The sequence below is a fragment of the Lepidochelys olivacea genome (assembly GCF_965140295.1).
Source record: "Lepidochelys olivacea isolate rLepOli2 genome assembly, chromosome: 10".
Taxonomy (NCBI): Eukaryota; Metazoa; Chordata; order Testudines; family Cheloniidae; genus Lepidochelys; species Lepidochelys olivacea.
Window position 1 is genome coordinate 17,964,371 of NC_140420.1, and position 26,782 is coordinate 17,991,152.

General features: G+C 36.9%; 1 protein-coding gene across 8 annotated transcripts; it reads right to left on the reverse strand.

Annotated features, from left to right (window-relative positions):
* Window positions 1–1,573: 1,573 nt before the first annotated feature.
* Window positions 1,574–26,782, reverse strand: CCP110 (centriolar coiled-coil protein 110). Of its 8 annotated transcripts, none has more exons than XM_084641422.1 (15): window positions 26,666–26,782; window positions 23,626–23,775; window positions 22,866–22,994; window positions 19,208–20,816; window positions 17,679–17,806; window positions 16,139–16,343; window positions 15,264–15,400; window positions 14,663–14,779; window positions 13,417–13,518; window positions 13,097–13,213; window positions 12,477–12,556; window positions 11,357–11,419; window positions 9,740–9,799; window positions 9,060–9,142; window positions 1,574–3,925 (listed from the first exon to the last, which is right to left on the reverse strand). In XM_084641422.1, exons 2-15 carry the CDS (start codon window positions 23,761–23,763, stop codon window positions 3,873–3,875), a joined length of 3,021 nt encoding a protein of 1,006 aa, XP_084497548.1. In that variant the 5' UTR covers window positions 23,764–23,775; window positions 26,666–26,782; the 3' UTR covers window positions 1,574–3,872. The 8 variants fall into 8 exon arrangements, with proteins under 8 accessions (XP_084497548.1, XP_084497545.1, XP_084497544.1 ...); XM_084641419.1 differs by having other exon boundaries at window positions 16,145–16,328; window positions 26,610–26,744; XM_084641418.1 differs by having other exon boundaries at window positions 16,139–16,328; window positions 26,610–26,744.

Genomic DNA, 26,782 nt, shown 5'->3' on the forward strand with positions numbered 1-26,782 from the left:
GTGTAGGTTAAATACCCTGTGGTTTGTTAATGTGTAATTTTACATATTATCTTTAGGACTGTATTTCATTATATATCACTTGCTTTAGTGATAAAAAAAGAGTAATAATAAAAAGGTATGAATCAGAAAAAAATATCCAAGGAGATGGGTGGGTGGGTGTGGTTTTGAGTATGCCAATGTTTGTCTTTTTCTGATTCATACCTAAACTAGTGGGGAAAGTGACAAGAGAAATTTGGGTCACTTTTCAAAGATTTCTTGAAGCTTGTGTTGGAAACTGACTATTTACAGATAGGATTGTACTAAAACAACAAAGATCATAGGGAAAGGAGGCCTCTTCTCCTTGCTTATTGATAACTTCCCTTGAAAGCCTTTTCAGAACAATCCAATGTAAAATATCTCTGAATCAGATTATATTACTGCATAATGTTTCTCCAAACAAAAAAGCAAGCTCACTAGTGTAAATGATCACGTTGTATCTTACATGGAAATGATTAATAACCTGTTAAAACTTCAATAATTATAAAAAAAATCTCTGAAACTAACAGTTTACAGTCATACACACCTCTCTCTCTCTCTCTCACACACACACACACACACACACACACTAGCATTGCTTGATGCATGAAGGCTTTTCAAGGAGTATGTTTGTCATTAGTGTTATCAGTCACTAATGGTATAGTTCACTGAAAGCAAGACTATCTAGTGATTTATGTCCTATCAGTCTCTGCTGTAATATAACGGTAAATTCAGGGTGATGAAAACTCAGAAAAAGATACAAGTAGCAGAACACCAGACAAAAAGTCTAAAATATATCCCAAACACACACAGTCTATAAAATATGTAAATAACTTTTAGCGACTTTCTAAGGGTATGTCTTCGTTGGCAGAGTTACAGCGCCGCCCAGAGAGCACTGAAGGGAAACCATAAGCTCACCATGAATACCACACAGCTAGGCAAGTCTTGTCTTTGGCTTTAAATATAAAATATATATATATTGTTCATATTGCATTGTTCTCCCACATTTTGTAATTAATCATTCAGAACAAGCAGCAATTTAAAGAATGCAGCATTGGACCCTTAAGCAACCAGAATCCTCTCTGAAGTTTATAGGAGTTAAGTTCAAAAGGAATGCAGGACTGTGGAAGCAGTGTCATATCAAATTGGTGAAGCTATAATGTTGCTGCTTCTTAAATTTCAGCTCTGATTTCAAAATAATTTGGATGTGCTTGGCCCTGTATTATTTCAAGTCTGCTTTCTCCTGAATTTATCTCATGCATTTAATCCAGAAAAAAATGCAAATATTTAAAGATTAAAAAGTTTATTTTGCAGTATATTTAATGAAAGGGGCAAGACTGGTGAAAATGAACTAAAGCACAAAAAATAAATACACTTCATATTATAATAATGACATTACATTCCACAAAAATAAAGTGAATTGAAAATTAAATATGTATAAATAAATAAAAAATATATCAAATTACAAAAAAATTCTGGCACTTGTGAAGAAGGCCTTATGAAAGTTAAAAATTTTTTGCAATGATATTTTAGTACACAAACTTTGAAACAGTCTTAAAGTAAAAAAGGTTTAGTTAAGAAACCTCAACAAAAGTTGAACATTCATTTTTAAAATAAATATTTAGACTAAGCCTACTTTTACGTATTGCCTCAAATGCTAGTTAAGTACAGAAAACATCTACAATCAATTTTTAGCACTAACATACAACAGCAAGTAAGCCAGTCTAAACTTGCCAACTGCAAGGTAGTCTAGAATTCTTAATAAAATAGGATGCATTTCACTTGTCATTCTTTGTTACCCTTGAAATGTTTTCCTCTAAAAGACTGATAACAGTAGAGTAATGCAAAAATTAAGAACAAAAATAATGTTTTGAAAATTACTAGGAATCCAAGAAGTTCAGATTATCATAATAAGTCTTTGTATTATGGTGGGAAACTAAAGAACAATAACCTTTAAACAGATAGGTGTAGGTCTTCAGCTGGTGTAAATTAACACCAGCTGAGGATCTGCCTCAGAGCCTTCAAATAAGACCACAGTACACAACCACTGAGTAGTCTGTTAATCCTCTAAATATTTCTTTGTATTAGTATTGCCTCTTTTTCAAGTATATGTCTGGCTCAGTTTAAAATACTGCATGATAAGTAACATTTGCTTATAATAATGCAACAAAAGGTACAGGATAAGGTACTGATTTGTAGATGGAAACCATAACTTGTAGGTTTAAGGCCATCCCCAAAAAAGTTCTATTAATTCATAAATGCATTTTTGTATTAAGGCATTTTTCCTTCCAACTATTTAATTTTTATATTGGGATAGTTAATGAATATTGACAATATTTTGGGTCAAGTCTGCTGTTATACCAATGCCAACCTGGATTAACTGCAGTGAAGTTAAGAGTTATAGCAAATTTATTCTAGTGAATCAGTAGAACTTGACATTTTTATTAAATATGTACCCTTTATTTTGTTTAAGCAGTCCTCCTCTCTACCACCCTTAAAGATGTGAGGATACATAAGTATGCTATTGACTGAATAATACCTGCCTTTAAGGATGGATATACACAGGGGAAAGATTTTCACTATTTTATTTGAAAACCAAGGAAAGTTTCAAAGAAGCTCATTATCAAGATTAAAATTACTAAGCAGCCTCTCTTTAAAGAAGCATGTTCATAATGGCTGAAATAGCCAAAAAGACAGGGGCAAACAGGAGCATGTATTTTGGAGGTTAAGTCTTGCAAAGTTTTAGGGACTCAGAACATGGAAGCATGGCTTCAGTGCTTGGATCTATTACTAATGACAGTATTATTTTTTATTTAAAAAAAAAAAACTGTTCCAGGTTACTTGTTTAGACAATAAAGTAGATCTAGGAATGTCAAAAATAAAACAGTAAGACACATAATGGTATGAAACAGTCATCTGTATGACTGCTGAGGACAATTAAAGTCTGAAGCGGCAAACAAAGTCTTTCCTTCTGGAACTCTTGTACACAGTGTCATAGAATTGCTACATCTTAATTATATTTCATCTTGATCAAAATATAGTTTGGAATTAGAAAATGCAGTAAACAGTATGGAGGAAAAATTGCCTGGAATGTTTCATCATAGTGGCCTAAATTCACCACCCGTGTGAACAGGGGCGACTTCATTCATGTATATGGAATTGCACATTTATGCCAGCAATTAATTCAGGTCCATGTCTGAAACACAGTCAACAGAAATGAGTTTAACAATATCAGTCATTAGTATTTAAATTGACAGGTTAACACATTCATATGTGATGATACACTCAGTGATGCTGCTCTCAAACAAATAGGAAAAACACACAGTATTTTTACAGTTGAATAAGTTATCTTTTCTTTGTGTAACTTCTCTAACTTTAGGGTAAAAGGCTAAAATAGGTACACATATAGGAAATCAGTTATGCAGACTACCGTGTCTGAACTGCCATTGTAAATATATTTTCGAGAGTACAAAAAAGTGCATGATAGATACAAGAATAAGTCAGAGAGATGGCAAAAAGATACAAACAAACATAATGTTGCACTATATTCTTCTCTATAGCAAAGCTTTTTGAATGTGGACATATGTATGTAGTAATCTGAATACCTAACAGGTTTGTACCATGCAATTTGTTTTCATGAGTATAAGAACTGAACTTATTTGTAGCCTTCTCCATTACTTTAACATCATTCCATAAAAATCTACTGTATGTCCTTAAAATATGCAAAATGTTATGTTAACTGTGTACATTTGTCAATTCAAAGCATACATATAGGAGATGCAAGATCTGAACCAATGGTGAAGAGACTATTGCATTAAAATAGCCTTTTTTTTTTCATCCGAGTGAGTGCTGTCGTCTTAAATTGTCACAACATTTGGCTTCTTTCTTTGGATTCTTCCTGCATATACTCCTAAAAATAAAGCAGAAACAAAAAGTTAACATTCTGTGATTGTAACTGTTCTTTTTATAAAAAAATTGTCCAATAAACACTGAAAAATGTAAGGACAGGAATACACAAACTTGTTCAAATATGCTTTTAAATAGATGTATTTTAAAATTAATATTTTTCATAATTCTATCTCAAATACCTTAAAATGAATAAAACAGGTTATTCGAGTTGTAAAAAGGCTTGTAAATAACTATACATTATAGCATTTTCTTCCTCAGTAAGTGTTCCCCTTGCTTTCCTGCTACTCCAAAACACCTACAACTGCAATATATAAATTTTAAAAAGATTAGAAAACTTGAAATGATGGCGGTTTCTATATTGCACTATAAAACTTGATTACATAAAATTAGCTAAGCATTTTAAGCTACTATGGATCATTTAACTCTTCTAAACTGCCTAACTCTTCACTATTATACAATGAATATCTACCGTCATTTTACTATATTACATCCCTATAAGACAAATATAAAAAACTCAGTCTCTCACCACCCTAACTCCCACCCTCAAAGGCAGAAGTATCTTAAGAACCACCCAAGAAAGACAGACTGAGCAAGAACAACGCAAAGCATAAATACACAACCTAAATACATTAGCATCTTACATTTTAATTGTAGTATTTCAGTAAGTTATTTATTGGCCTGATCTCCTCCACCCCCAAATATCCATGCACAGAGGAAACTCTCTGCATGTAAAAGGGAATGGGGGTTCAGCCCCTCCACAGCATCCCTTTCACCCCACCCTATGGAGTCCACACAGGGTGAGGAGCGAAGCCTGAGCAGGTCAGAAGGAAGCAGTTGGTAGATCAGGAGCAAGGTGCACATTCGTCTCCCAATGGCTCTATTTTAGTTTCCACAAATCAACTCTCCCTTCTACCCCACTTTCACCAAGGCAGCTGCAGACGAGTGGTCATCCTGGTAGCATAGCTCCAATGGATATGAGGGAGGGGATGGAAAAATAGAGCACCTTCATGAAGATAGCCTTGGCTTCCTGCAACATCATCCAGTTTATTTCAAGGGGGTGAGGAGGCGGCAAACCCTCCTCTCACCACCACCAAACAAACAAAAGAAGGAACTCTGAAGAGATTTCCTCTTGGAGATTTCTTCCCCAAAGCTCCTCTAACAGATTTTACTATAGGAACAGGTGAGGTGGACATACACTAAGAGGGTATGTTTTCCCTTTAGCTCTAATGTATATAGAAAAACTACCTAAGGAGTTACATCAATGTCAAGAAGGAGGCCATAGACTTAAACAGACTAGAACAAAGACAGGGAAAATATACAAGTCAGAGAATACTCAAATCCTAACAAAGTTGAACTGTCTTTTCAGGAGATAACTTATTAGAGGTCTAGGAGTTGAAATTCATAACCAGAATTTAAGTACTGTATATATTATAAGTATATATAAGCCATCAAACAGAGTTCTTCTTATACTAAGGATCTGAGTCACATTTTGGCTTATGCCTCTCCAAAGGGAGATATCTCAATTCTGTGAATCTGGAAGAATTCTATCATGCTGGGAACAAGCATGTTTCAAGATTAACGGCTCAGTTGTCGCAGGCTACTGGGCAAAGGGCTAGACCACATTTTCCAGACACCTGTGTAGTGAAATATGCACAGTGCTCAGCAGTGAGATGAAAGGGTGGGAAGGGGAGTGGAGAAAGGCCAGGTCTTAGGTACTTGCATGCAATCCACTGAATAGGATGATGTGAGTAGATGCTATTTTTAGAATGTTCTGTTACTCCTACTGGCAGCCAGGAAAAGTGGGTACTTATAGGCGCTTAAGAGCTGCACTTAGAAGAAACACAGCAAGGCAGCTTCGGAAATTCTAAAGGTCTTACCACATCAGTATCCCTCACAGCTCATCATAAAAATGTTCTTGCTGACCCAGCAACGTGCAATGCCTGCACCCCTCAGCTTACCCATGGTCCAATAAGATGAAGTAACAGGGCTGATGAACATGGTACCTTATCAGTGCCACAACACTACTCTCTCAACCCTTATGTGCACACTACATGGATCAAAGCCTACCTACAGGAAATAAACTGACAGTTTTGAATATATTCACCAATGATCTGGATTTTACCTTTAAAAAACAAAAAGCAGTCTTATTTCCCATTAAAATCAATTTACAAAACAATTAAGAATAGCCATGAGTGTATGTGAGAGAGAAACAGAGTATATAGAAAGATTATTTTACCTATCCTTATGGAAAAGTCTTATAGAATTCAGTAGGAATGAAACCAATAGGGCTATATAGAAATTTAGTACGAGTCCACAGAATTTATTACAAATTCATCTTTTTATAGTTTAACCCTGTATAGAATTCAAGGGATATATACAAGTGATACAATTCTATATTAATGTCTGTGTATGTGGTAGTTGGAGAACTGCAAAAACTAAACTACAAAAAGTTTCTCCTTTTCTAGTAATTTCTATAGGACATTTCCTTAAGGTTTTGGCTTTTAGTCTATACTCCCAACCTACATAGTTGATGGAAAAAGTAAAAGCTATTTATTGTTTCTCTGCTGTCAAGTGTACCAGCTATGTTCAGCAGAAGTGCACGTCTAGATTTCAAAACATGCCCAGTATGTTTAGATGTTCCAGTTTAAAAAAACAAAACAAAAAAACCTCCTCTCTTAACTAAGATAGAAGTGGGCACGTAGATCCAGAATTAGAGGAGTTAATTTGAAATTCACCTTTGTTCCAAAGCTCAATATTAAAGGCAAAAGAAGAACACAAAAACAGAAGTGTTCAATTAGTGGTCCTAAATGATAAATTATTTTGCGTACTAGAGGGGAGAAGATATTCAATCAATGGTTGTAACTGAGAGAGGAAGACCAAGTTTTGGAGATGAAATTTCAAATGACAGTCAGAGAAAAAAAAAAAAAAAGAGGAAGAAAGAGTAGATGGGTTGGTACATGAGCATTTCACTTCTAGTGATAGGCATTCAAGTTCTGATTGGCTCAGAAGTAAGATTAAGTCTGATTGCCACATTCTAAACCCAACAAACCCACCATGTCATTTTCAGTCTACGCTTAAGGAATGTCAAAAACTAAAACAGCAGAGGTGTTGTAGGTCAGTACTGACATGCACTAGCAGAGTTATGGAAAGAAATATGCCTACACCAAGCCAGTGCTGAGTCTTCATTTTCAGGAGCACACTCACAAATGTAAGATAAAATAAAAGAACATACATGAATTTGTTTAGCTTTCAGTTGTTTTTTTTTTAAGATTGTAGTTATTTGGGCATGACCACTCCCTGGAAACAATTTGTTGCCTCGCCCACATTAAACAGTTTACAGTGCATCTTTTGAAAACAGTTTGGAATATTCCAAACTCAAGGTGGGTTTTTTTATAACTGAATAATTAATTATTCTGTAAATAATTTGGTAATCTATTCAATTTAGTTTGAACATGTACATAATGCAAGTTTTATTTACATGTATTAATTCAAGTTTAAGCTTTTTTAATACTGCACAAATATTCAGATTATCTCTTTTACACTTGTTAGGGCTTCTTCCAGATAATGATCTCACAGTGCACTGCTGTTAAGTTAGTACAGATGGATATTGCCTGATTTATTATTTGTATTTGGAAGAACATGGAGGTGCTGATACTACAAATATCATGGAAACATTGATGCTCAAACACTCTAGATGAAATAAGGAGATTAGTTATGTAGCATAACTAAACCACACCTCCATACAGCCAGTTAGAAACAACTGTCAGAAGTTCAAAATAGCTATTATGAGACATTGAGTAATTTTACAGCAATTCATCAAAGGGCCATGAAGGCAGGCCAGACAAAATTTGGAGCCATTATCATAAATGGGATTATTTTCACTGCTGAGTATCAAAATGTCACGATATCCAAGTTACGATTAGCTAAAGCAAGCAGGCCAGAATACATTGACTCCTCAGAGCGTGGTTTCTGTAATTTTAATTGAGTGACCTTACAGGTTTGAACAATTCCTGCCTACCTTGGCCTGTGTTTTTGTCAGCTCTCATTAGCTAAATAGTATCTGAGCAGTGGGTGGGGAGTTTGAATTTTTCCCCTATATACAACAAGAAGATTGGATAGAAAAATCATACAGAGTACTATGGCTCACTTGTTGCATCCCAAAAAATTATGGTTCTCCTTCCTTAATAGGATCCCAGATGATCCTAATTTTTCATTGGTACCCAACCATTCAAATGCATTAATTTTAGAAGTGAGTTACATGAATTAAGTTCTTAAATCATATTTCTGTAATAGATGACAAAGACCAACTGAGTAAAAAGATTTTACTTAGTTTTAATCAATCACAACTGTTTACATTCAAGTTTTAAAGTGGAAAAGTATCAGAAAATGTTTGCTTCACTAATGTTTTGTTAAGGCATGGAATGGACAAAACCACATCTATGAATAGCTAGGCATTCCATCCAAACCCCTTTTTATTAATAGATAAACAAACTACTAAACTCCATATCTGGAACTTGGACTACCCCTCATCTAAAACTGTCATGCACAGCGTTGGGTATATCAGAGGAAAAAGGGTCATAAATCTTCTTTGTTAATATCTAATGTACAGCATAGCATCCTACAAGATGTTTTAAAGTAAGGAATTCATATAATATTCCTAATGGTAAATTTTCTGAAAATCCATGTCATGACCTCTGAGTTTTAGTTTCTGAGGACAAGTCTTACATATATTAAGAAATAGGAATAAATGGCACAAAAATATAAATATCTAGGTCAGAGTCTAGATCTATCTACCCTAGTTCTGCAGGTCTCTTATGATTAGTGCGTTTTTACATATGCTACTAAAAATTGAGTATTTTTGGCAATCAGGCATTTGGTGAGAGAAGGAATTTAAGCAGTAATCTTAAACTGTACATGTCTTTTATAGAATTTGAAAATGTACTTTTAAGTTACTCACATTTTTTGTTTTTATAAACATATATAGGAAGATGGTTGATTTAGTCAAAAGTGCATTATAGCAAAGCTACTGCAGCAAGAAAAGGAAAACACGATATCCCATTTAAATTTTCTTGATACTAGTAACTCACTCATATCTTCGTTTTAAAAAGAGATCCAAGAACCCATTTTCTACACACCTGAAGTTGCCTTGTTAGGCACTCTGCTCTCTGAGGACTTCTTTCTATTTTGCTCAACCCCCTTCATTGATGTCTTAGGGGTTCTAATTAAATATAAAAGAGTTAATAAGTCACTTGCATTAAAATCCAAAGATTGTATCCAATAAAGAAACACACTATCAAACTGTTCTTGGTATGAAAACAACTGTAAGTGATACAGTAGAGTCTCTTCCAGAACTTGCACATGTGAAACTCCTATGAACATTACTAGGAGTTATGCATATACATTTATAGGAGAAACTCTCCATGCACACTTTTTTTCTTACTACTCTATTCAAGAAACTGATCTAATGAGTACATGTCGCATTATTTAGGAGGTATATGTTTCTTATAAAATTATATTTCATTTTCAGTGAGTGGAAGCAAAACTTAATGGAATGAATGTTACAAATACAGATGTCAGAACACAGTGTAAATGAAAAACAGAGTATGAGACCACTGCACTTTTTCCCTTACAGTATAAGAAAAACAAAAGCTAGGAAATTTAAGAACTGTCTCACCATGAATTGTAAGTTAGCCATTTTGCATTTGAACAATATTTGCATTGTGCATGTAGATCTTACTTAGAAATTATTTGACTCAGATACTGTATTTGCTTTCAACCTTTAAGTTGTGCATTAAAGCACATACTGTACTCTTACCCTTGCCTGCAAAGAAGCCTATGAACTGGAGTATTTTGTCCTTGATTTGGCTGAAGTACTCTGTTAAAAACAAAATCTGTATTAGTTGTGTTTATTTTGTTTTTAAACAAGTTTTATTTTTTATATATTGCCTTCCACATTCCAAGTATCCCAAAGAAGCCAGCATAGTGTTTGGTTACATGTTGCTAATGCAGAGAGCATCCAGTTATGCATGTCAACCATTAAAACTCAAGAAAAGCACTGAAATAGCCTTCAGAGACAGAAAGAAGGAATCTATTTTACAGGTGTCTATACTAAAGGACTGAACTGTTTCAATTTAGAAACATAGCTGCTACGCATTTCTAGCACCAACTGTTATTGCAACAGTTGTGTGTGCATACACTTATTACCCTGGTATAGTGAACCCACACACAGCACCACCTCCAACATTTGCTGTGGCTCTGAGTTGTGGTACTTATCACAAGACTTCCGATAAGAAACCTGGAGCAGGTTCATACAAGTAATAAATATTTTCACTGATTACTATGATGCTGCCCTCCTGCCCCTCCACCAGTGGTTTATTTGAATTATTTGCTTCTGCTTGTAGATCAACACTCACACATTGTGGGGGCAGAACTACACACATGCCATGGCAGAGGCCATAACTTGCCCCTGCACCTGCTGCTCAACAGAGTTGCCTGGGGTTCACAATAAATAGCATCACCAACTTCATACATTGGTCCTTGGGAAGACAGATCTTGCTATTATTATTTTTGTAATTTTTTACATTAAATTTTGTATATAACTATGTTTGTTTGGGAATGACATGACCAGTGGCTCTTAGTTGTCGTCATGGGATTGTCCTGTGAGGCCCAACTGAAACAGTGCAGCTGCAGTGCTTCAGGTTTCCGATCAAACTCGCACTGACACGGTTTGAAATTAAGTAGGCAAAGCTATTTTTAAGATTTGCTCAAAGATGATGCTATCATACCAGTAGAGGGCATACCTGTGAAACACTGCATGCTATTTTACAAGCATTCTGAGCATCTGAACTGGTATTAGCCAATATTCTCTAGTGTAGACAGACGTTATCTGGAAGGCAGCACCTTTAACAGTTCAGTACTAGTTTATTAATACAGAGTATAAAATAGGCCAGGTATGAGACATGAACCTGTCTCTTTACAATCTAGAGGCGAGGATGCTACTGAAGCTTGAGGATCTTTTTAAATAACCCCCATTTTGACAAGTTTCTACAGCTTGCTACATGAAGGTTCATGTCTGGGGAAGTGAAAAGAACAATATCATACTGTTTCAAAAACAGCGTCAAGCATTTGCTTAAAGATGCTACCACTGTACCTAACACTTGAGAAACTTGGGAACAGGATGAACTGAATGAAATAAACAAACAGACACGAAGGGTCATGTTTGAGGATATTAATCTTGAAAAACTAAAGCTGGAAAAGTACTATTTATTAACTGTAGGCAAGTTCATATAATAGTTTGCCCCTGGGTAATGAAGAATGCACAGGGCTAATGACAATAGGTGACTAGTTGATGGCAAGCAAACAGTCAATAGACCTAGCATTGTAAAACAGTTAACATTTTAGTATAAATTACAAACAAGTCATTTTCACTGACCTTGCTTCAGGAGTATTTTGTTTTGGGATTAATTTTTTATTTGGCATTCCCATTTCTGAAGCCCTAATGAAACAAAAAAAGTCTAAGTATCCAAATACATTTTTTTAAACATTTCTTAAGAAAAAAATATAAAAATTGTCAGACAAGAAGCTAGAAAAATAAAAGGAAGCCACCTAAGTAATACTGCCACTATTTTGGCAAAATTATGTACAGTACAAACTACACTTTCCAACTGCAACACAAACAGAAGCAATTGTCTCCATTACGCCATAAGGCACTCCTACCAACATGCATGCATTTGTTCTCATACACAGCTAATTTTGGAGAAAGCCATGAAAATAATTTAAAAATACAGCACTCACACTTTGCAAACCAACTACAGACTAGTCACACAGGAGTCACTTCACTCATCACTGAAACAGCATCTTAACAGCACACAGCAACATTACACATAGCTCAGGACAGAGTGAAGATTATATCAAATCAACTGAGAACTAGAGGAAATTTTTGTAGGCAGGATGCAGCTACCTATATTGAATTTTGTCACGGGAGTGGGGCAACCACTAATCTTTTCAAAAATAGTTATGGATTTTATTGGCTACAAGCAGGCAAATTTTACCTTATCCAAAGGATGGCATCTCACATGGAAGAGAGTCCCCTATAACCATGGTGTGGCATTGGGTCATTACTGCTAACAGCAGGAATGTCACCTGCTTATGTCACCAGCACCATTAACTGCAGTAATGTGATTCACTTGAGTTGTTACAGCCAAATACAGAGGGTATTTGGACAATGATAAACGTAAACCATGATTCTGGAGATCAGACTTCAGAGTGAATTAGAGAACAGTCAGTAGGTACAGAGAACAAGATGAGGAGTGTTTATGTTGTTTTCAGCATGGGAACAAATATATATTGTCTATATAAAAAAATGCCATTATAAAGAAATAGAATTCTATACCCTTATGTAAAAGGGAATCATACATATAAAAAAGTCTTTCTAGCAAATATGAGACTTCCAAAATCTGTAAGAAACTATTTTGCTAAAGATTCAGCTGTATTCAAAGTAAAACTCCCTTCGTTCCAATTCTCTCTAGTAAAAATATTAAATACATACATACTTCATGTACTTCTTCCTATCCAGAGACTTCTGTGTAGCTGTCGAAAGTGTCACTCTCTCTCGTGGAGTCTTTATTTTAGCCTACAGAAACACAGTAGTGGATACTAATATTTGTTACTACTTTTATTACAGTTGCCCCATCTGACCCACCTTAATGAAAAGATTGGCACTTTTCATTATAAAATCCGCTTTAAAAGATTTAATGCAGCTCTTTTTAGTTTACTTGGTGATGTAGCTTTTAACATTCCAAACTTTAATTTAAAATAACGAAACCAATAAAAAAAAAGTTATGTGTACCTTTTCTCTTGATATCAAATTAATTCCATTATCTCTCTCTCTCACACACAGACACACACACTTTGGAAGCATCCAGGCACCAAGTCCCTACTGTAGACTGGAGTCTTTCTGAACAAGTTTAACTACTGGAGCACCACAGCTACAGCCACACAATTATCAGGAAGATTGTTTTGAAAAGCTAAGGTTTATATTTCTTACTGGGTCAGGGGAAAAAAAAATCTGTATCTTATTCCAATCACTAACAACAGATAGTTAACTTGTGACAAAAAGTATACATTTTCCTAGTTTTAAGTGTTTCTTACTGGATAAAAACTTGGAACATACCATTTGCCTCAGCATTTTCTCTTTGCGAACTTCACGATCATGACGCAGGATATGCATTCTTTCAGATACTTCCATTATAAAGAATATATCATGGATGTCATACAGCGCAGCTCGCAGCTGAAATAAATCAAAGCTTCCATGAGGCTTTCTTGGAGAAACTAAATTTTAAAACCCTCTGTGTCGGTACAAAATGGCCATAGTTAAAATTATTTCAGATATTGACCTCTGAAATCTTCAGATATCTCTGTCAGAGATAAAATAATTTTTCTCTTTTACAATGATGGAGTAATTATAAAAGAAAAGCTTAGAATATACATTACTTGAGCCATCACTCTTTCTTGTAGGGATGCATCTTGCACCGAAACAGTTCCTCTCTTTAAGGGAGCTTCAGACTGAAAAATTTTTATGAACTCCATAGTATCCTAAAAAATAAAAAGAAAGATTAAGTGTAATACATAATCTTTCACACTGAGTGGAAGTAAATCTCAAACCATTTATACATCTGCTTCCTTAATCTCAAAAGTTCAGAGGAAAAGGATAGTGTTGGCAGAGAGTGGTGGGTAGCTAAACAGACATGGATTTAACCGTAATCCTCTAAAAGAAAAATGGGGCACTTAGACGATCTCCTCCTTGGCCTTACTCCTGTAACAAAGCAGAAGTAACTTAGCATTCTCACTATTGCAAGATTGGGTTCCCCTATACACCGTATCCTATTCAACATCTTTTACTTTGTATCTACACACAAACACCATTCTCCACAATTGTGCTGTACGGGAGCAACTAATACTAAATCTACACCTTAGACTTAAGAAATATTCAAATTCATGGAGATGGCATTCCACTTCACCAGCTTTTCCTACTGCTGTCTTTCTGAGCAACAGCAGTGACAGGGGTAAATCACTCATCTCTCTTTTCCCTTCTCACTCCCTTGTTTTTAGCTTCCTCTCCTCATATGAAATTAATCAGGGACAGATAGACATTAAAAGAATACCTTTGATGACCCTAATTTTAGCATTTAACTATTCGAATATTTAGAAAGCTGCAAAATCACAGCATAAGTTTGACACAGGAAACCTCCGTACTAACTCAGGATCCAGGAAACATATAGTTAGATTTTAAAAAGTTTTAAAACAGCAGATATGAAAGTTGGAATAAGGTATATTCTGCCATGCAAGGTTCATTTCAACTAAAAGTTTGCACACTAGATATATTAAGAATATATCTAAGAAACAATTATCCAACTTCAGTCGGTATTAGAATGGTTTATAGGTCACTTCAAAAAAAGCACAAGAAAAGGTACTATTGAGACACTATAAAAAAGTGGTATGCACACAGCATGCAATAATTAACAACTATGTTTTGGGTAGTTAATTCATTCTCTAAAAACAATAGAGCTATACTACTTATGAAGTAAACTTCATTAGTTAATCCTGAAAGTAAAATGAATTTTGTGCTCTGGCAAAAAGTCTAGATCTAATTTGTCACCTGAAAGGAAGTAGAAGAAACCAACAGGAGGGGGGTGGGGGGAAATGCATAAAGCAAGCATCTTTACAGTTATCTCCTTACTTTTACGGTTTGCCTAAGATATTTCAATTTTTCTGTTTGCATGAGCCTACGAGTCAGAAATCCCTTTGCCAAGGCAGTGATCTTACTGAACTTCATTTGCATCTCTGGACTGAAGGCCTTTTAAGAGATAAAGAGAGATTAAAATTAAGAGATTTTCTTTGCTTTAATATCAACTCCAATAAAAGTTCTGAATTTTAATTTCTCAAAATAAATTAAATTAAATTGATTGCAACTTGTTTAACAAAACTGTCTGTACACCTATCTTGTATTAACAGCCAGGTATTAAATTTTGCCAAATACACTTTGGCTAGCCAGAACTCCCCAGTATTAATTTGGTTAACAGAATAAAGATGTGGTTACATGATTAGTTTGCCTGTACTGTAATGAGAAAAATATTGTTCTGCTCTCTTCTTTTGTCTGCTAGTACAAATCCATCTAAAAACTGTGGATCAACTAGTAGTTTTGCATTGGAAGTTATTAATGCATACCTGCAGTAGCAGTTGTCCTGAAAGAATTACATGGTTAAGCAAATAAAAAGTAAGTAAGTAAGTAAATAAATAAATAAAAGGGAGAAAAGTTTAAATCAATTTAATTTTCACACCTGAGACCACCTGGTTTTGGCCCTAATAAGCCTGGATGCTGATATTTTTGACATTCCACTACCAGATGGTCCCCAAAGGTAGAATGGAGCTTCATTTGTTGAACCAAAACTACTGGGTATGGTAGTGTTGGCAAAACCTATATGAAAAGAGAATGGATGATTAAACAAATGAGTACTAAACAGGAAGGCTGTGCACACAAACTACTATTCAAATACTTACATGTCATACACCAGTTACACACACACAGTTTTATGACATCTGCAATTTTTTTTTTTAAAATGTACAGAGATATTCTATGAAACCAAATAAACAACAGGAGTACTTGTGGCACCTTAGAGATAGCAGCTAACATTCTTTATTAAAACCAAATCTTTCTTGAATTTACTTTACATCGGGATATACATTGGACTAAAACTGCTGCCAGCATTTTCCCTTGTGTTGTATGCACCATATTCTTATGTCACGTATGCTTGTTCAAAATGCAGAAATATCCTAATCAAAGTGGGAAAGGGTCCACCACTATGCTAGTGTGTGAAAAAGTCCCCAATAGATGGCATGTCAGATAGTAAAATGATACTGTACCAGATCTTATCCAAAAGGCATATGACCAAGGAAGATATTTTCAGAATTTTATTACAGTAATAGTTTCTGATCCTGCAAAGTGGACACAAGCCTGCTAAGACCACTAATACATTTTACAAAGACTGCTAAACAGCTGTAAGGTGCTAACTTTCAGTACTTCCTGCCTAGACTGGATTCCAACCAGTGAAGAAGCGGAGATGCTGCCATCATCAATACCATGAACAAGCCAGTACATTTTGTATATTCCGCTTTAAAGTGCCCAGTAAGCTTTTAATAATTATTTGCCCCCTACTTTTACCAGTGCTATTCGAGTTTGTGTTATGGATTGTCTCCACTTGAGTCAGCATTGTTTCCAGCAAGCCACTTTCGCTTATTTTTCTCCATTCCAGTTCCATCCCACTGCTAATGGTCATTTTGGGTATTTCTATGTCTGCTGTAGCACTCTTCTTTCCTTTTAACCTTCTTTCCTGCTCTTCTATCTCCTGCAGATTAAAAGTCTGAAATAAACCAGATCTTTGATTCTACGTAATGGAATTTAAATACATTTTGAGCAAGCAATTAATTGTATCTTGGCATAAGCTTCAATACAACATAGGCAGTTTAACTACTATCTAAAGCAGCAGTTTTCAACCTTTTTTCCCATTTGCGGACCCCTAAACATTTTTGAATGGAGGTGCAGACCATTTTGGAAATCTTAGGTATAGGCTATGGACCCCCATGTGTCCACAGACCACAGGTTGAAAAATCACTGATCTAAAGGCATCTTAATTTCCATTAATCTCTATGTAACAAACAGTATATCGTATATACTCGTTCATAGGCCGCATATTTTTGGTAAAAAAGTGACACATCAAAGAGCGGGGTCAGCTTATAAACGGGTCTACACCAAAATCTGATGATTTAAAACTCTATCAAATCACTGAATTGAATATCTAATACACTGTCGTTTTATTTACCTGGAGTGTCTGCAGGGATGGAGCCCCTCTGTTCCCTGTGGCAGTGGTTCGCCGTTCCCATTGGTTGGGAACGGCGAACCGCGGCCACAGGGAGCTGAGGGGCTCCATGCCTGTGAACGCTCCAGGTAAACAAAACGTCCCAACCCGCCAGCAGCTTACCCTGATGAGCCGGGAGCCAAAGTTTACCAACCCCTGAAATATAGGGTCAGCTTATGAAAGGGTCATACAGTTTTTACTATTTTTACCTATCCACCTTGGGGGTCAGCTTATAAACTAACAGGCTAATGAATGAGTATATAGAACGAGTATATACGGTAATTGCACTTAAAACAGATGTGCTGAATAAATATACTGTAAGAAACCCAGGAGAGCTCAGCCTTTCCCAAATAATATACACACCTGGCTTCCTATCCCTTTTGGCTATTTTAATAGATCACGAAGATGTTATGTAAGTCAATATGTGACTGTGCAGTAATTGTCTAGCTTTTCCAGGATGTCTAAGTCCCCATTGCATCTCTTGCCTTTTGCAGTTTGATACAAAAGCATACATCTATTATACATCTCTCTCCTGCGAATACCCTTTCATCTCTATACTAAAACAGAGAATAGTCCTAAGCCTCCTGTTTTTGTCGCATGAGTTTTCTCAATGCTCTAAATGCTGCTAGCCAGATCAAAATGGAAGCTCAGAGAAGGTTTCACACAATCATATTTTTCAAAGAGCTTCCACAAATTCAGACAGATTTATTACAAATATCCATCCTGAGTATGACATTCAGAGAAAGATTATATTGTTTCAGCTCCTTATACTGAAATAGCAAGTTGAGCAGTTAACCCTAAAACACCTCATGTTAGCATTTTCCTATCTTGTTCCCCCACCTTCTGTAATTTCTCCTGTTCTCTCTCTTGTTCAGCTATCAGTACGGATAGTTGTTGTGCATGCTGCTCTTCAAGTCTCTTCCTCATTTCTTCAAAAGCCAACAGTTTATTTTTCAAAATCTCTTCTTCTGAAGAGAAAAAAAATACACGCATCATAAAGCGTTAATCATATATTCTTACATTTTCTAAGTGTTCTGCAAGGTAGATAAACAAGCCTCCACATTTTCAATACATTTTTCCACTGGGTGTTATACAGCACTGTTGGTATAGCCACAAAAACATGAAGTAGAATATTTTTCTTTTATTTCATATGCATGTTTGTGAGATCAGCATATCTATGGATGGGATGGTATAAATGGCACTGACCAATCCCAGATTCAAGCGGTCACATGCAGAGACTAGCTCTGAAAAGAATATGACTACTTGCTTGAGTGAACAAAACATTTATTCCACTCAGTTTTGATAATTTCTTTACAGACTTCATTAGAGAAAAATTAACAGACATATACATGACATTTTTATTCTTGAACTGGACCACCACCAATCCTGGTAATACTGAAGTTACTTGCAGCTAATATTTTAATGCATGTACGTTTCTATTTGCAGTGTGCATCTGTTTACTTACATTTTAAGAATTCAAAAAAACTGCTCTACCATAGCCCTGCTCACCATACTCACGCGCCCTACTGATCTTTCCCTGGCACACAAGAATTCCCTTAGATTTTCCTTCCGTTATTAAAAATTTCACAAGAGTCCCCATACATGCACAGTGAGTCTGTGCTGCTAGAATCTCTCCAGTCTCTTTGGAGGTTTCAGATTAAAAATGGCTGAATATTTAAAACACACCCCACAAACCCATGCATGCTCTTGTAAAATTTTCTTTGGATTATTTTTCAGTTGAGTTTTCCTCCTTTCATGTTTATGTTCCACCAAGATATAGCAAGCGCCTTTATTGGCATGATTGTTTAATTTCTGTTCAGTGGCCTTTCATTTTTCTTTTTTTAAAATCTCTCTAATCTAATTATATACACAACAATTTTCAATAGAACAATATCAAAAAACTTTATAATACAAAGAGGAAAGACTCTGGTTATGGCAGAAAATGGTGATTTTGAGCAAGCAGATCAGATAAAAAAATGTTTTATATAACAAGAAAATGAATACCTTTTCTGGTATATGCTATATGAAAATGTCTAAGCACATACTCCTATATCATTCATTATCAAGTAGGAGGTATAAGGCTTTTGCCTCTAACGAGGCAACTTTCATCTATGGAAGATCATTTTGGTCATTCTATAGCAACCTTCAGAAAAACTTGGTTTACTACAGGGCCTTACTCAATGTTTAGTGGAATAAAAATACAGAAATGTATCCTGTCATTTTATCATAAATGATGCACAAGTTAGGGGAATAATCAAAAAACTAAGGCGCAGATGAAAGACAGTGGCCTATTTTCTAAAAATGAAATTTCTAACTAAAGGTAACTTTCCAACTTGGAAAAAGGCTGACTACAGAAAATGTTATCTCACCATTAGTACTACTGCCCGAGGTTTCATTCTTGTTACAATAAACAGATCCTATGGGACATCTTCGGTCTTGCAACCTCCACTTCTCTTGTTCTTCTGTTAAAACATATGGGTTGTTCTCTTTCTGTGAACTATCAATATCCAAATCAAGCCTACGTTTCACTTTTTCAAGACCATTTTCTACAAACTGTTCATTTCCAGAAGAAACATTTGGAGTATCCATCTGCTGATGCTTATTCTGGCTTTGTATCAGTAATGGAGATGGATTTTCTACATCATAAGATTTATTGAGTTCCATGGGTGAATTACTTTCGGTGTTTTCTAATAAACTATCTGGCTTGAGTCCATTCATAGTTACGAGCTTTTGAGTCACCATTGACTGACTGACTGCATATGACTCATGCAATTTTGGAGTTGCAGTACAAGTGGTACTGTCCATTTTGTATGGCCTTCTACCTTCCAGCTTTCCCTCCATTATGGAAGACACCATCATTCCTTTGCTCTCTAGTTGACTAATGGAATGCTGACACATGTGATTTGAAGTCTCTGAAGAATTCGTGTTGACAACGTGAGCTTTGCTAGAACAAACTGCAGTGAAGTCAGCAGTGAATTTTGGCACAGGTTCAGATGCATTGGTTTGATCAGTGGCATCTTGTATGATCAAGTCAATTGCTCTTCCCTTGTTTATAGGGCTTAATTCATAGGCATTCACAGGGTTATTGATAACTATGTGTCCCATTGATGAAGGTCTTGGACGTCTTCGGTGCATTTTAGGGCTCATACTTGGCTCCGGGCTGGGTAATTTGGCATAAGAACCTGTAAGGCTTCTGACAATACTACTGTCATTATCAAAGGTAGAGGTGTTTTTAAACTCTTCATCTGAATCCGAATCCAAAACTGGGGGTGTTCCAGCTCTGGTAGGTATATCCACTTTAGAAAAACTGGGTAAAGCTGATGTACGCGTGCTATTTACTTGGGCAAAGGCACCTTGAAGAAGAATATTTGATTTATTAAGACTTGGTTTATCAAGTGTCAGAGGAGTACAGTTCCTGCCTGTAAACCTCGCTCTCTCTTTCCCAGAGAGATTTGTTTTAACTGCATCATTTTCTTTATCTGAAAGACTTTCATTAATACTTCTTTTTGAATTACTTCTTAAGCTACGTCGGGTTTGCTCTCTCTCTATATACTCCCTAGACTTTTTCAGAAGATTTTGAAGACTCATTACATAAGGATCAGGTACTTCCTCACCATCTGGTGGCACCTCTGTATGCTCTTGGTTTACATGTGCATTTGAAGTAGTCATATTTTGTGTTTTATCAGGAGATGTAACCTTCGGACAAGCAATATTTTCTGAGAGGTTATTCTCACTTTGTTCAGGAGGAATATGTTCTTCTGTGCCTCTAACTGAGTCTATTCCACTTGATGTAATCTGGATAGCTGGCACAATTTCCAATGTTTTTTCAAGATCTGTAGTACCACTGCATGTAATAGAACTTGACAAATTGATATTTGATAGCATTGCGAAGCCATCTGAGGCTTTTGATTCTGAATTAGAGTGACCACTCTCAGGCTCCCACTGATCCAAATCACTCATACCAGACACCTTTCTGACCTGCAAAGACAAACAGAAAGTTATTATGTCAATTCAGTGTAATAAAGCCCTTCTGTTTTCTAATTAAGATTAAGTACATATGCCTTCTGATCTATAAAGTTAGTTTGCTGTCACTTTAATAGAACATGAATTTTCCAACTTGAACAGAATGGAACTATGGCAACCACACTAATCTATGATGCAGAAGATGACCTTTCCAACTGGCAAAGGTAATTTGAGGAGAATGCAACATAACTATATTTTAATATTTGGCTTAGTCAGAAGTTTTTATCATCATCAGACCACCACCTATGATAAAATTATATTAAAAGAAAAATGGATATTTAAACATATATTCTTTAAGTAATATTGTGGCTGCCAATTGTCCTGAACATTTATGTAACGTACTATTAAAGAACAATGTATCATTGGCGTTTATTCAGACATGTAATTCAAATAACTTCAGCATTAACATTAAATATACTTCAACTCAGATCCACCCACTGCCAATTAAGAGAAGCATTATGCAAAAGAGTACATACAAGAAAACTTTTTTGGTTTTCCTTATTACGTAACCAGAGCTAAGAAATATCAACTTTTCTGTGGCAAGCAACTAACAAAAAAAAAAAATGTGCACATCCCATTCAGTGTTTGTATACTTGTATAAATTCATAGTCCTTTTTAGGTATAGGTAACAGTGCAGCTATTGACAATAGGCACATTTAAACTAAAGAATAAAAGGTTGCCCAAGTTGTATCAACGTAAGTGCCCACTAACCGCAGGAGGTCTAGAAGAAAGCAAACCATGATTTTTGGTTTATAGAGTAGCAGCCATGTTAGTCTGTATTCACAAAAAGAAAAGGAGTACTTGTGGCACCTTAGAGACTAACAAATTTATCTGAGCATAAGCTTTCGTGAGCTACACTAAGGTGCCACAAATACTCCTTTTCTTTTCTCATTATTTTTGTATTCTTAACATATGCTCCTGGTCTGCCTTTCAAATCCCAAGTTAGGTGATAGTTTCCATGCACACAGTAGTAAACAATACAAGAAGCTCAACAGATTACATTTGCCACCTCAGTAATAAAACTTAAGCCCAATGCAAACTGTGTTCATTTAGCTGGTAGGTTAGTTCAAGGGCTTTATTACATCCTACTAAAAAACCCAAACTACACTGTTTTAAGAAACCTATTTAAAAAAAATTTAAAGCCGGGGTTCTCAAGCTTTTTCTTTCTGAGGTCCCCCCAACATGCTATAAAAACTCCACGGCCCACAACTACTGGTTTTTTGCATGTAAGAGCCAGGGCCAGCATTAGGGGTAGCAAGCAGGGCAGTTGCCAAGAGTCCCACACCACAGAGAACCTTACGAAGCTAAGTTGCTCAGGCTTTGGCTTCAGCCCTGGGTGGCAGGGCTTGGGTCACTGGGCTTCAGTCCCATGTGGTGGGGCTTTGGCGCCTTTGGCCCCAACAAGTCTAATGTCAGCCCTGCTTAGTGGCCCCCCTGAAACCTGCTCATGGCCCCCCAGGGGGCTCCAGACCCCTGGTTGAGAACCACTGATTTAAAGTATCTACCTGTCTAACCCTTGAGAAAAGTCCCATCATTGCACAAGAAAAAATTACTACAATATAAATTTTGAAGCATACACCAGCACTGTTACTTATTTTGCAAAATTTAGTCACTAGCCTACAGTTTCAGGCGGAAAAAAGGGTAATGTCACTAGTTAACAGTTTTTATAGTAGTGACCAGTCTGAAGGAAATCTATCTAGCTATTTTAAATGGTGTTATGAAAACAACAGCTGTACCACAAAAACTAGCTCATTTCTACAAAAACCAAATTGAGCACTGACCACAACTGAAAACTTAACAACATTATTTAAAACTATTACATGTATTCACTGTAATTGTTCACCAGGTCGTACAATATAAATTACTAGCAAATGTTGGTCTAAAGAGGGTAAACTGCTAGTAACCGCAAGTTTATATTAGGGAACTTACGAGCCTTCAGTGACCTTTGGTATGTGTATGAAAATATCTACAACAACTAATTAAAAAACCTTGCATCAAACTTGCCTGCATGTTTTCCAGGATCTCCTGAACACGATTCAGTAAAGCTCTTTTCCTGGAATTCTGCTTCCAGATCTCTATATCAATTGCTTTTTGTTTATCTTGATGCATTTCCTTTTTTCTCTCAAGACTCAGCTGAAAAACAAAGTATCAGTGACTTCTTTTCTTTATCAAAAAGAAAATTAAATGTAAAAAAATATTTAAAAAAAAACTTGATATGTTATGGCTGTAATTCCCTACTGCTCCAGCTCCACCAGCAGTAGCTGTAGTGTCAAGGATCAGTTAAACGACAGCAGTAAAGAATGCCTATGCCCTTTTTACACTATAATTTACACCACTGCTACCTGTTAGAATTCGGTCTATGAAATACACTAGGGTAGATGTGGTGCAAGACAGGTATAGCGGGAGTGGACTATTGTAGAAAGGAGGGTATTATTGAGTGGGGAAGGGCAGCCTTTAGAGAAGAAAGACCAGTGGATATAGCAGGAAGGGAAGAAAAAAAGGAGTCCATTGAGCAGGCATTCCCCAAGTCATAGGCACCACAATCTAAGTTGTTCAAATGACAAAATCCTCTTGTACTACATTGCATGACAATCCCCCTATCCCACCACCCTTATTTTGGTTTTGAACCTCAACATTACCGACAACTACTTGTCTCCTGTACTACTCAAGGTTGGTCATATTTTATCGAGACAGAAATAACTAAACAAAAATGGTTGTCCTCTTCTTTTTTAATAGAAATGCCTAACTGACAAGGAAATCTTACCAGAGGTGAAAGCACAGGAATGCCATAGAATTGAATAAGTGAGATATTCTTCTGAGCAGATGAAGAGGTTTCCCTTTGAATCGACTCTCCTTGGATCCTGGCAAGATGCTTTTCACAGAACTCCTCATAGTCCTCCATCTTAATATTGTACTGCACATAGAGAAAATATTACTGACAAGAACACAAAATACAGCAATATACATGACAATCTTGGCTTACAGAATTAGAAAATAAATTGTTCTCTAAAATGTGTTATGTTTCTGTCTCTGCCACCAGAAACAAAAAAGAACCAATACTTATTCTTCTTTAATCTGTGCTACTGTCAACCCCAAATTAAATTGTTCCTAAGAGACTGCTGTCTCATAAAGGGCTTGATTCCCATTGATTTCAGTGGGAGCAGGACTGGGACCTTAAGTTGTTAAAGAGGCTGAGGTACCAAGTTACTGGTAACTCTTGTTACTCTATACAGTTCTCCCTTGACAGAGCCATTCTTTACAACCTTGGCAGTGAAACATCAGAAAAACTAGTACTAAAAATATGATGGTGGCAATGCTGTTATTGTTACTTGTGAAGAAAAAAAAAGCATGCATTTGATTGAGAGTAAACTGGGAAAACAAACTAACACTGTAAACATGGTTAGGCTCAAACTAGCTTTGCTATAGGAAGGTAAGTTTTTTTTAAACTAACAGTTTAGAAAATAAACAAAACTATATTGTTTGTGCCCTCAATGCGTCTAAGATGAATGCAGTGCTATTGTTTTACAAAAAGTACATCCTCCCTTGAATGCTGTTTTGGCCGAGGAAAGAAATAGGCAGCTCAATATAAATGTTCATGATGTAATCACAAGAATAGATGGTTCCTTCGATTATGATGTACCATAATAGAGATTTGCAATACAGAATGCACTGTTATAAATAAACCACTTAAGTTAGCAATAGAAGGCAAACACATATGTTTGCAGGTGCTGTAATTAATCAAACACCCGAAACAACCATTTCTAATACAGGTGATTGAGAAGCACTAGCGAGAACCAAAAGGCAAATAATTATGTGCCCTGACATGTACATAATGAACCAGTACAGTTATTCCATTGGTGAATCCTGAGGACATCATAAAGCCATGAAAATTAGAGCCTGAAAGATTTGTACATCACCTGAATCCCATGACAGATTTTCGCAAGTTTTAAATCTATGTACCTTATTTAACAAAGCACATGGTTAAACAAATAAATCAATGACATATTCCCCTAAAGACATATCTCCACCAATGCACAAAATCCTCCTTCCAATCCCCTCTTTATGTTCTCACAAATATAAAATATGGTTATTACAAAATCCCCACAGATTACTAGAATCCTAAAATGGAATTATAACCAAGATGTACAAGTTACTCCAGTTTCCTAATGGTAATGCTATTAGAATCATTACTGGAATTACAGCTTTACTACAGAGGACAGGGTACAAATCAAAGTGTTTTGTTAGATCTTCTATACAATAATTTGTGCAATTCTGAGACTGCAAGGAGGAAAGGTACACCAAAGTTAGGAAGCTGTGAGCAGAAGTAGTGTGTGTCATTACCGTGAGTTACTTATGATGCAAACCACCTACAACTACATATATAAGGCGAAAAATACATTCCTGGGTTGATAAATTATTAACCTGCTCTGCTTGAGTCCACGAGCTCAGAACCAAAGAAGAGAAGAAAATTCTGCTACAAACTACCAGAATTGCTTGTTCCCTATTTTTACAGAACTCCCTTTCTTCCACAATAGAAATTCACTGCACTTCTGTACTAAGTGATTGAACCACTGCTGTCAAAATACCCCAGTCTGAAATATGTGGACTTTTCAACCAAAGCCCTCAAATTATTAAGTGTGCAGAGAAGAAATTAAGATTTGAGTCACTGAATCTGTGATGGAGAATCCAAAAGCAACCATTCTACAAGTAGTGCTAAAAACTTCTCAGCCAAGAAAAAAAAATATTCTCAGCTGGTAACTGGTCTTGTGTGTTATTTGTTTTCAGGATTGTTGGGGTCAGGAAGTTATTTGGGGCCAGCTGTCTATCACCTCATCTCCCTTTTATCTGATCAGGTCTCATTATGGCAATGATAACCCCAATGCCTATGTTAAATTTCAGGCTCTTTTGCAAATTGGATAGAAACCGGAAATTCCCTACAAATCATAAAACTGGTTCCACTCAAAACCACCACCAACAATGCTGATATGGTGGCAACCCCCATCCAGATTAAAAATTCACAGCCAAGCAAGAAACTCAAAGGGAGAGGCAGGACTAGCATGCTTTGTGTTTTTCTCACTCTCTTCCTGCCTTCTTCCAAAATGCCCCTCCCTTAAATTTCAAACGGCCTCCTAATTTCCTCACAGCCCCTATCCCCTCTTCATCCAAACGCCTCCTAAAAGGCTTGCTCTTTCTGTGAAGTCCACCAGCATTAACTCATATGACTCAAATGCCTTCTCCACCCATCCCCAACACCCACTCAACCCCTCCCCGCAACTAAAACGTTCCCTCTGAGCCTTGTCTCAGCTACAGCTGCCTTTCAGAACGCAAACTCCGTGGGACTGGGACTCTTCATCGTATACCGCGCCGAGCACATCCCTGACACCAAGTCCCGCAAGGGGGCAGCCTTCAGCGGCTGAGGTGGGGGGGAGAACCGCGTCAGTTTTCGCCTCCTCCTGAGAGTGCGGAGACAGCAGCGGCCCCTCACGCGCCGGGGTACAAGCGGAGCTGTCAGGCCAGGACCCCGGGGGGCAGAGCCCCCGCCCCCACCACATAACGCTGGAGCATTTTAAACCCGGGGTGACGATCCCCCGCGCCAAACCCCCCCCCGCCTCCTCACTCGGGCTGCCCCGCCCCCGTTCTGGCGGGTCCCCTTAGGCAGGTGGCGGCCGCGGCCCCTCAGGTTCAGGCTGGAGGAGGAGGAGGCCCGGAATCAGTCGCACCCCTCAGCCGCAGGGCCCCGGCACACACCTCGGAACGGCGTCCCAGTCCCCGCGCCAGGGCAGACTCCGCCCACAGCCCGGTACCTGCTCCGAGGCCCCCAAGGAGCGTGGATACGGGGCGGGCGGGCCCAGCGCACCCAGGTTCCCTGCCAGAGAGCAGCTGGCTCCTGGCAACCGCAAACCTCGCTGCACCCCGCCCTT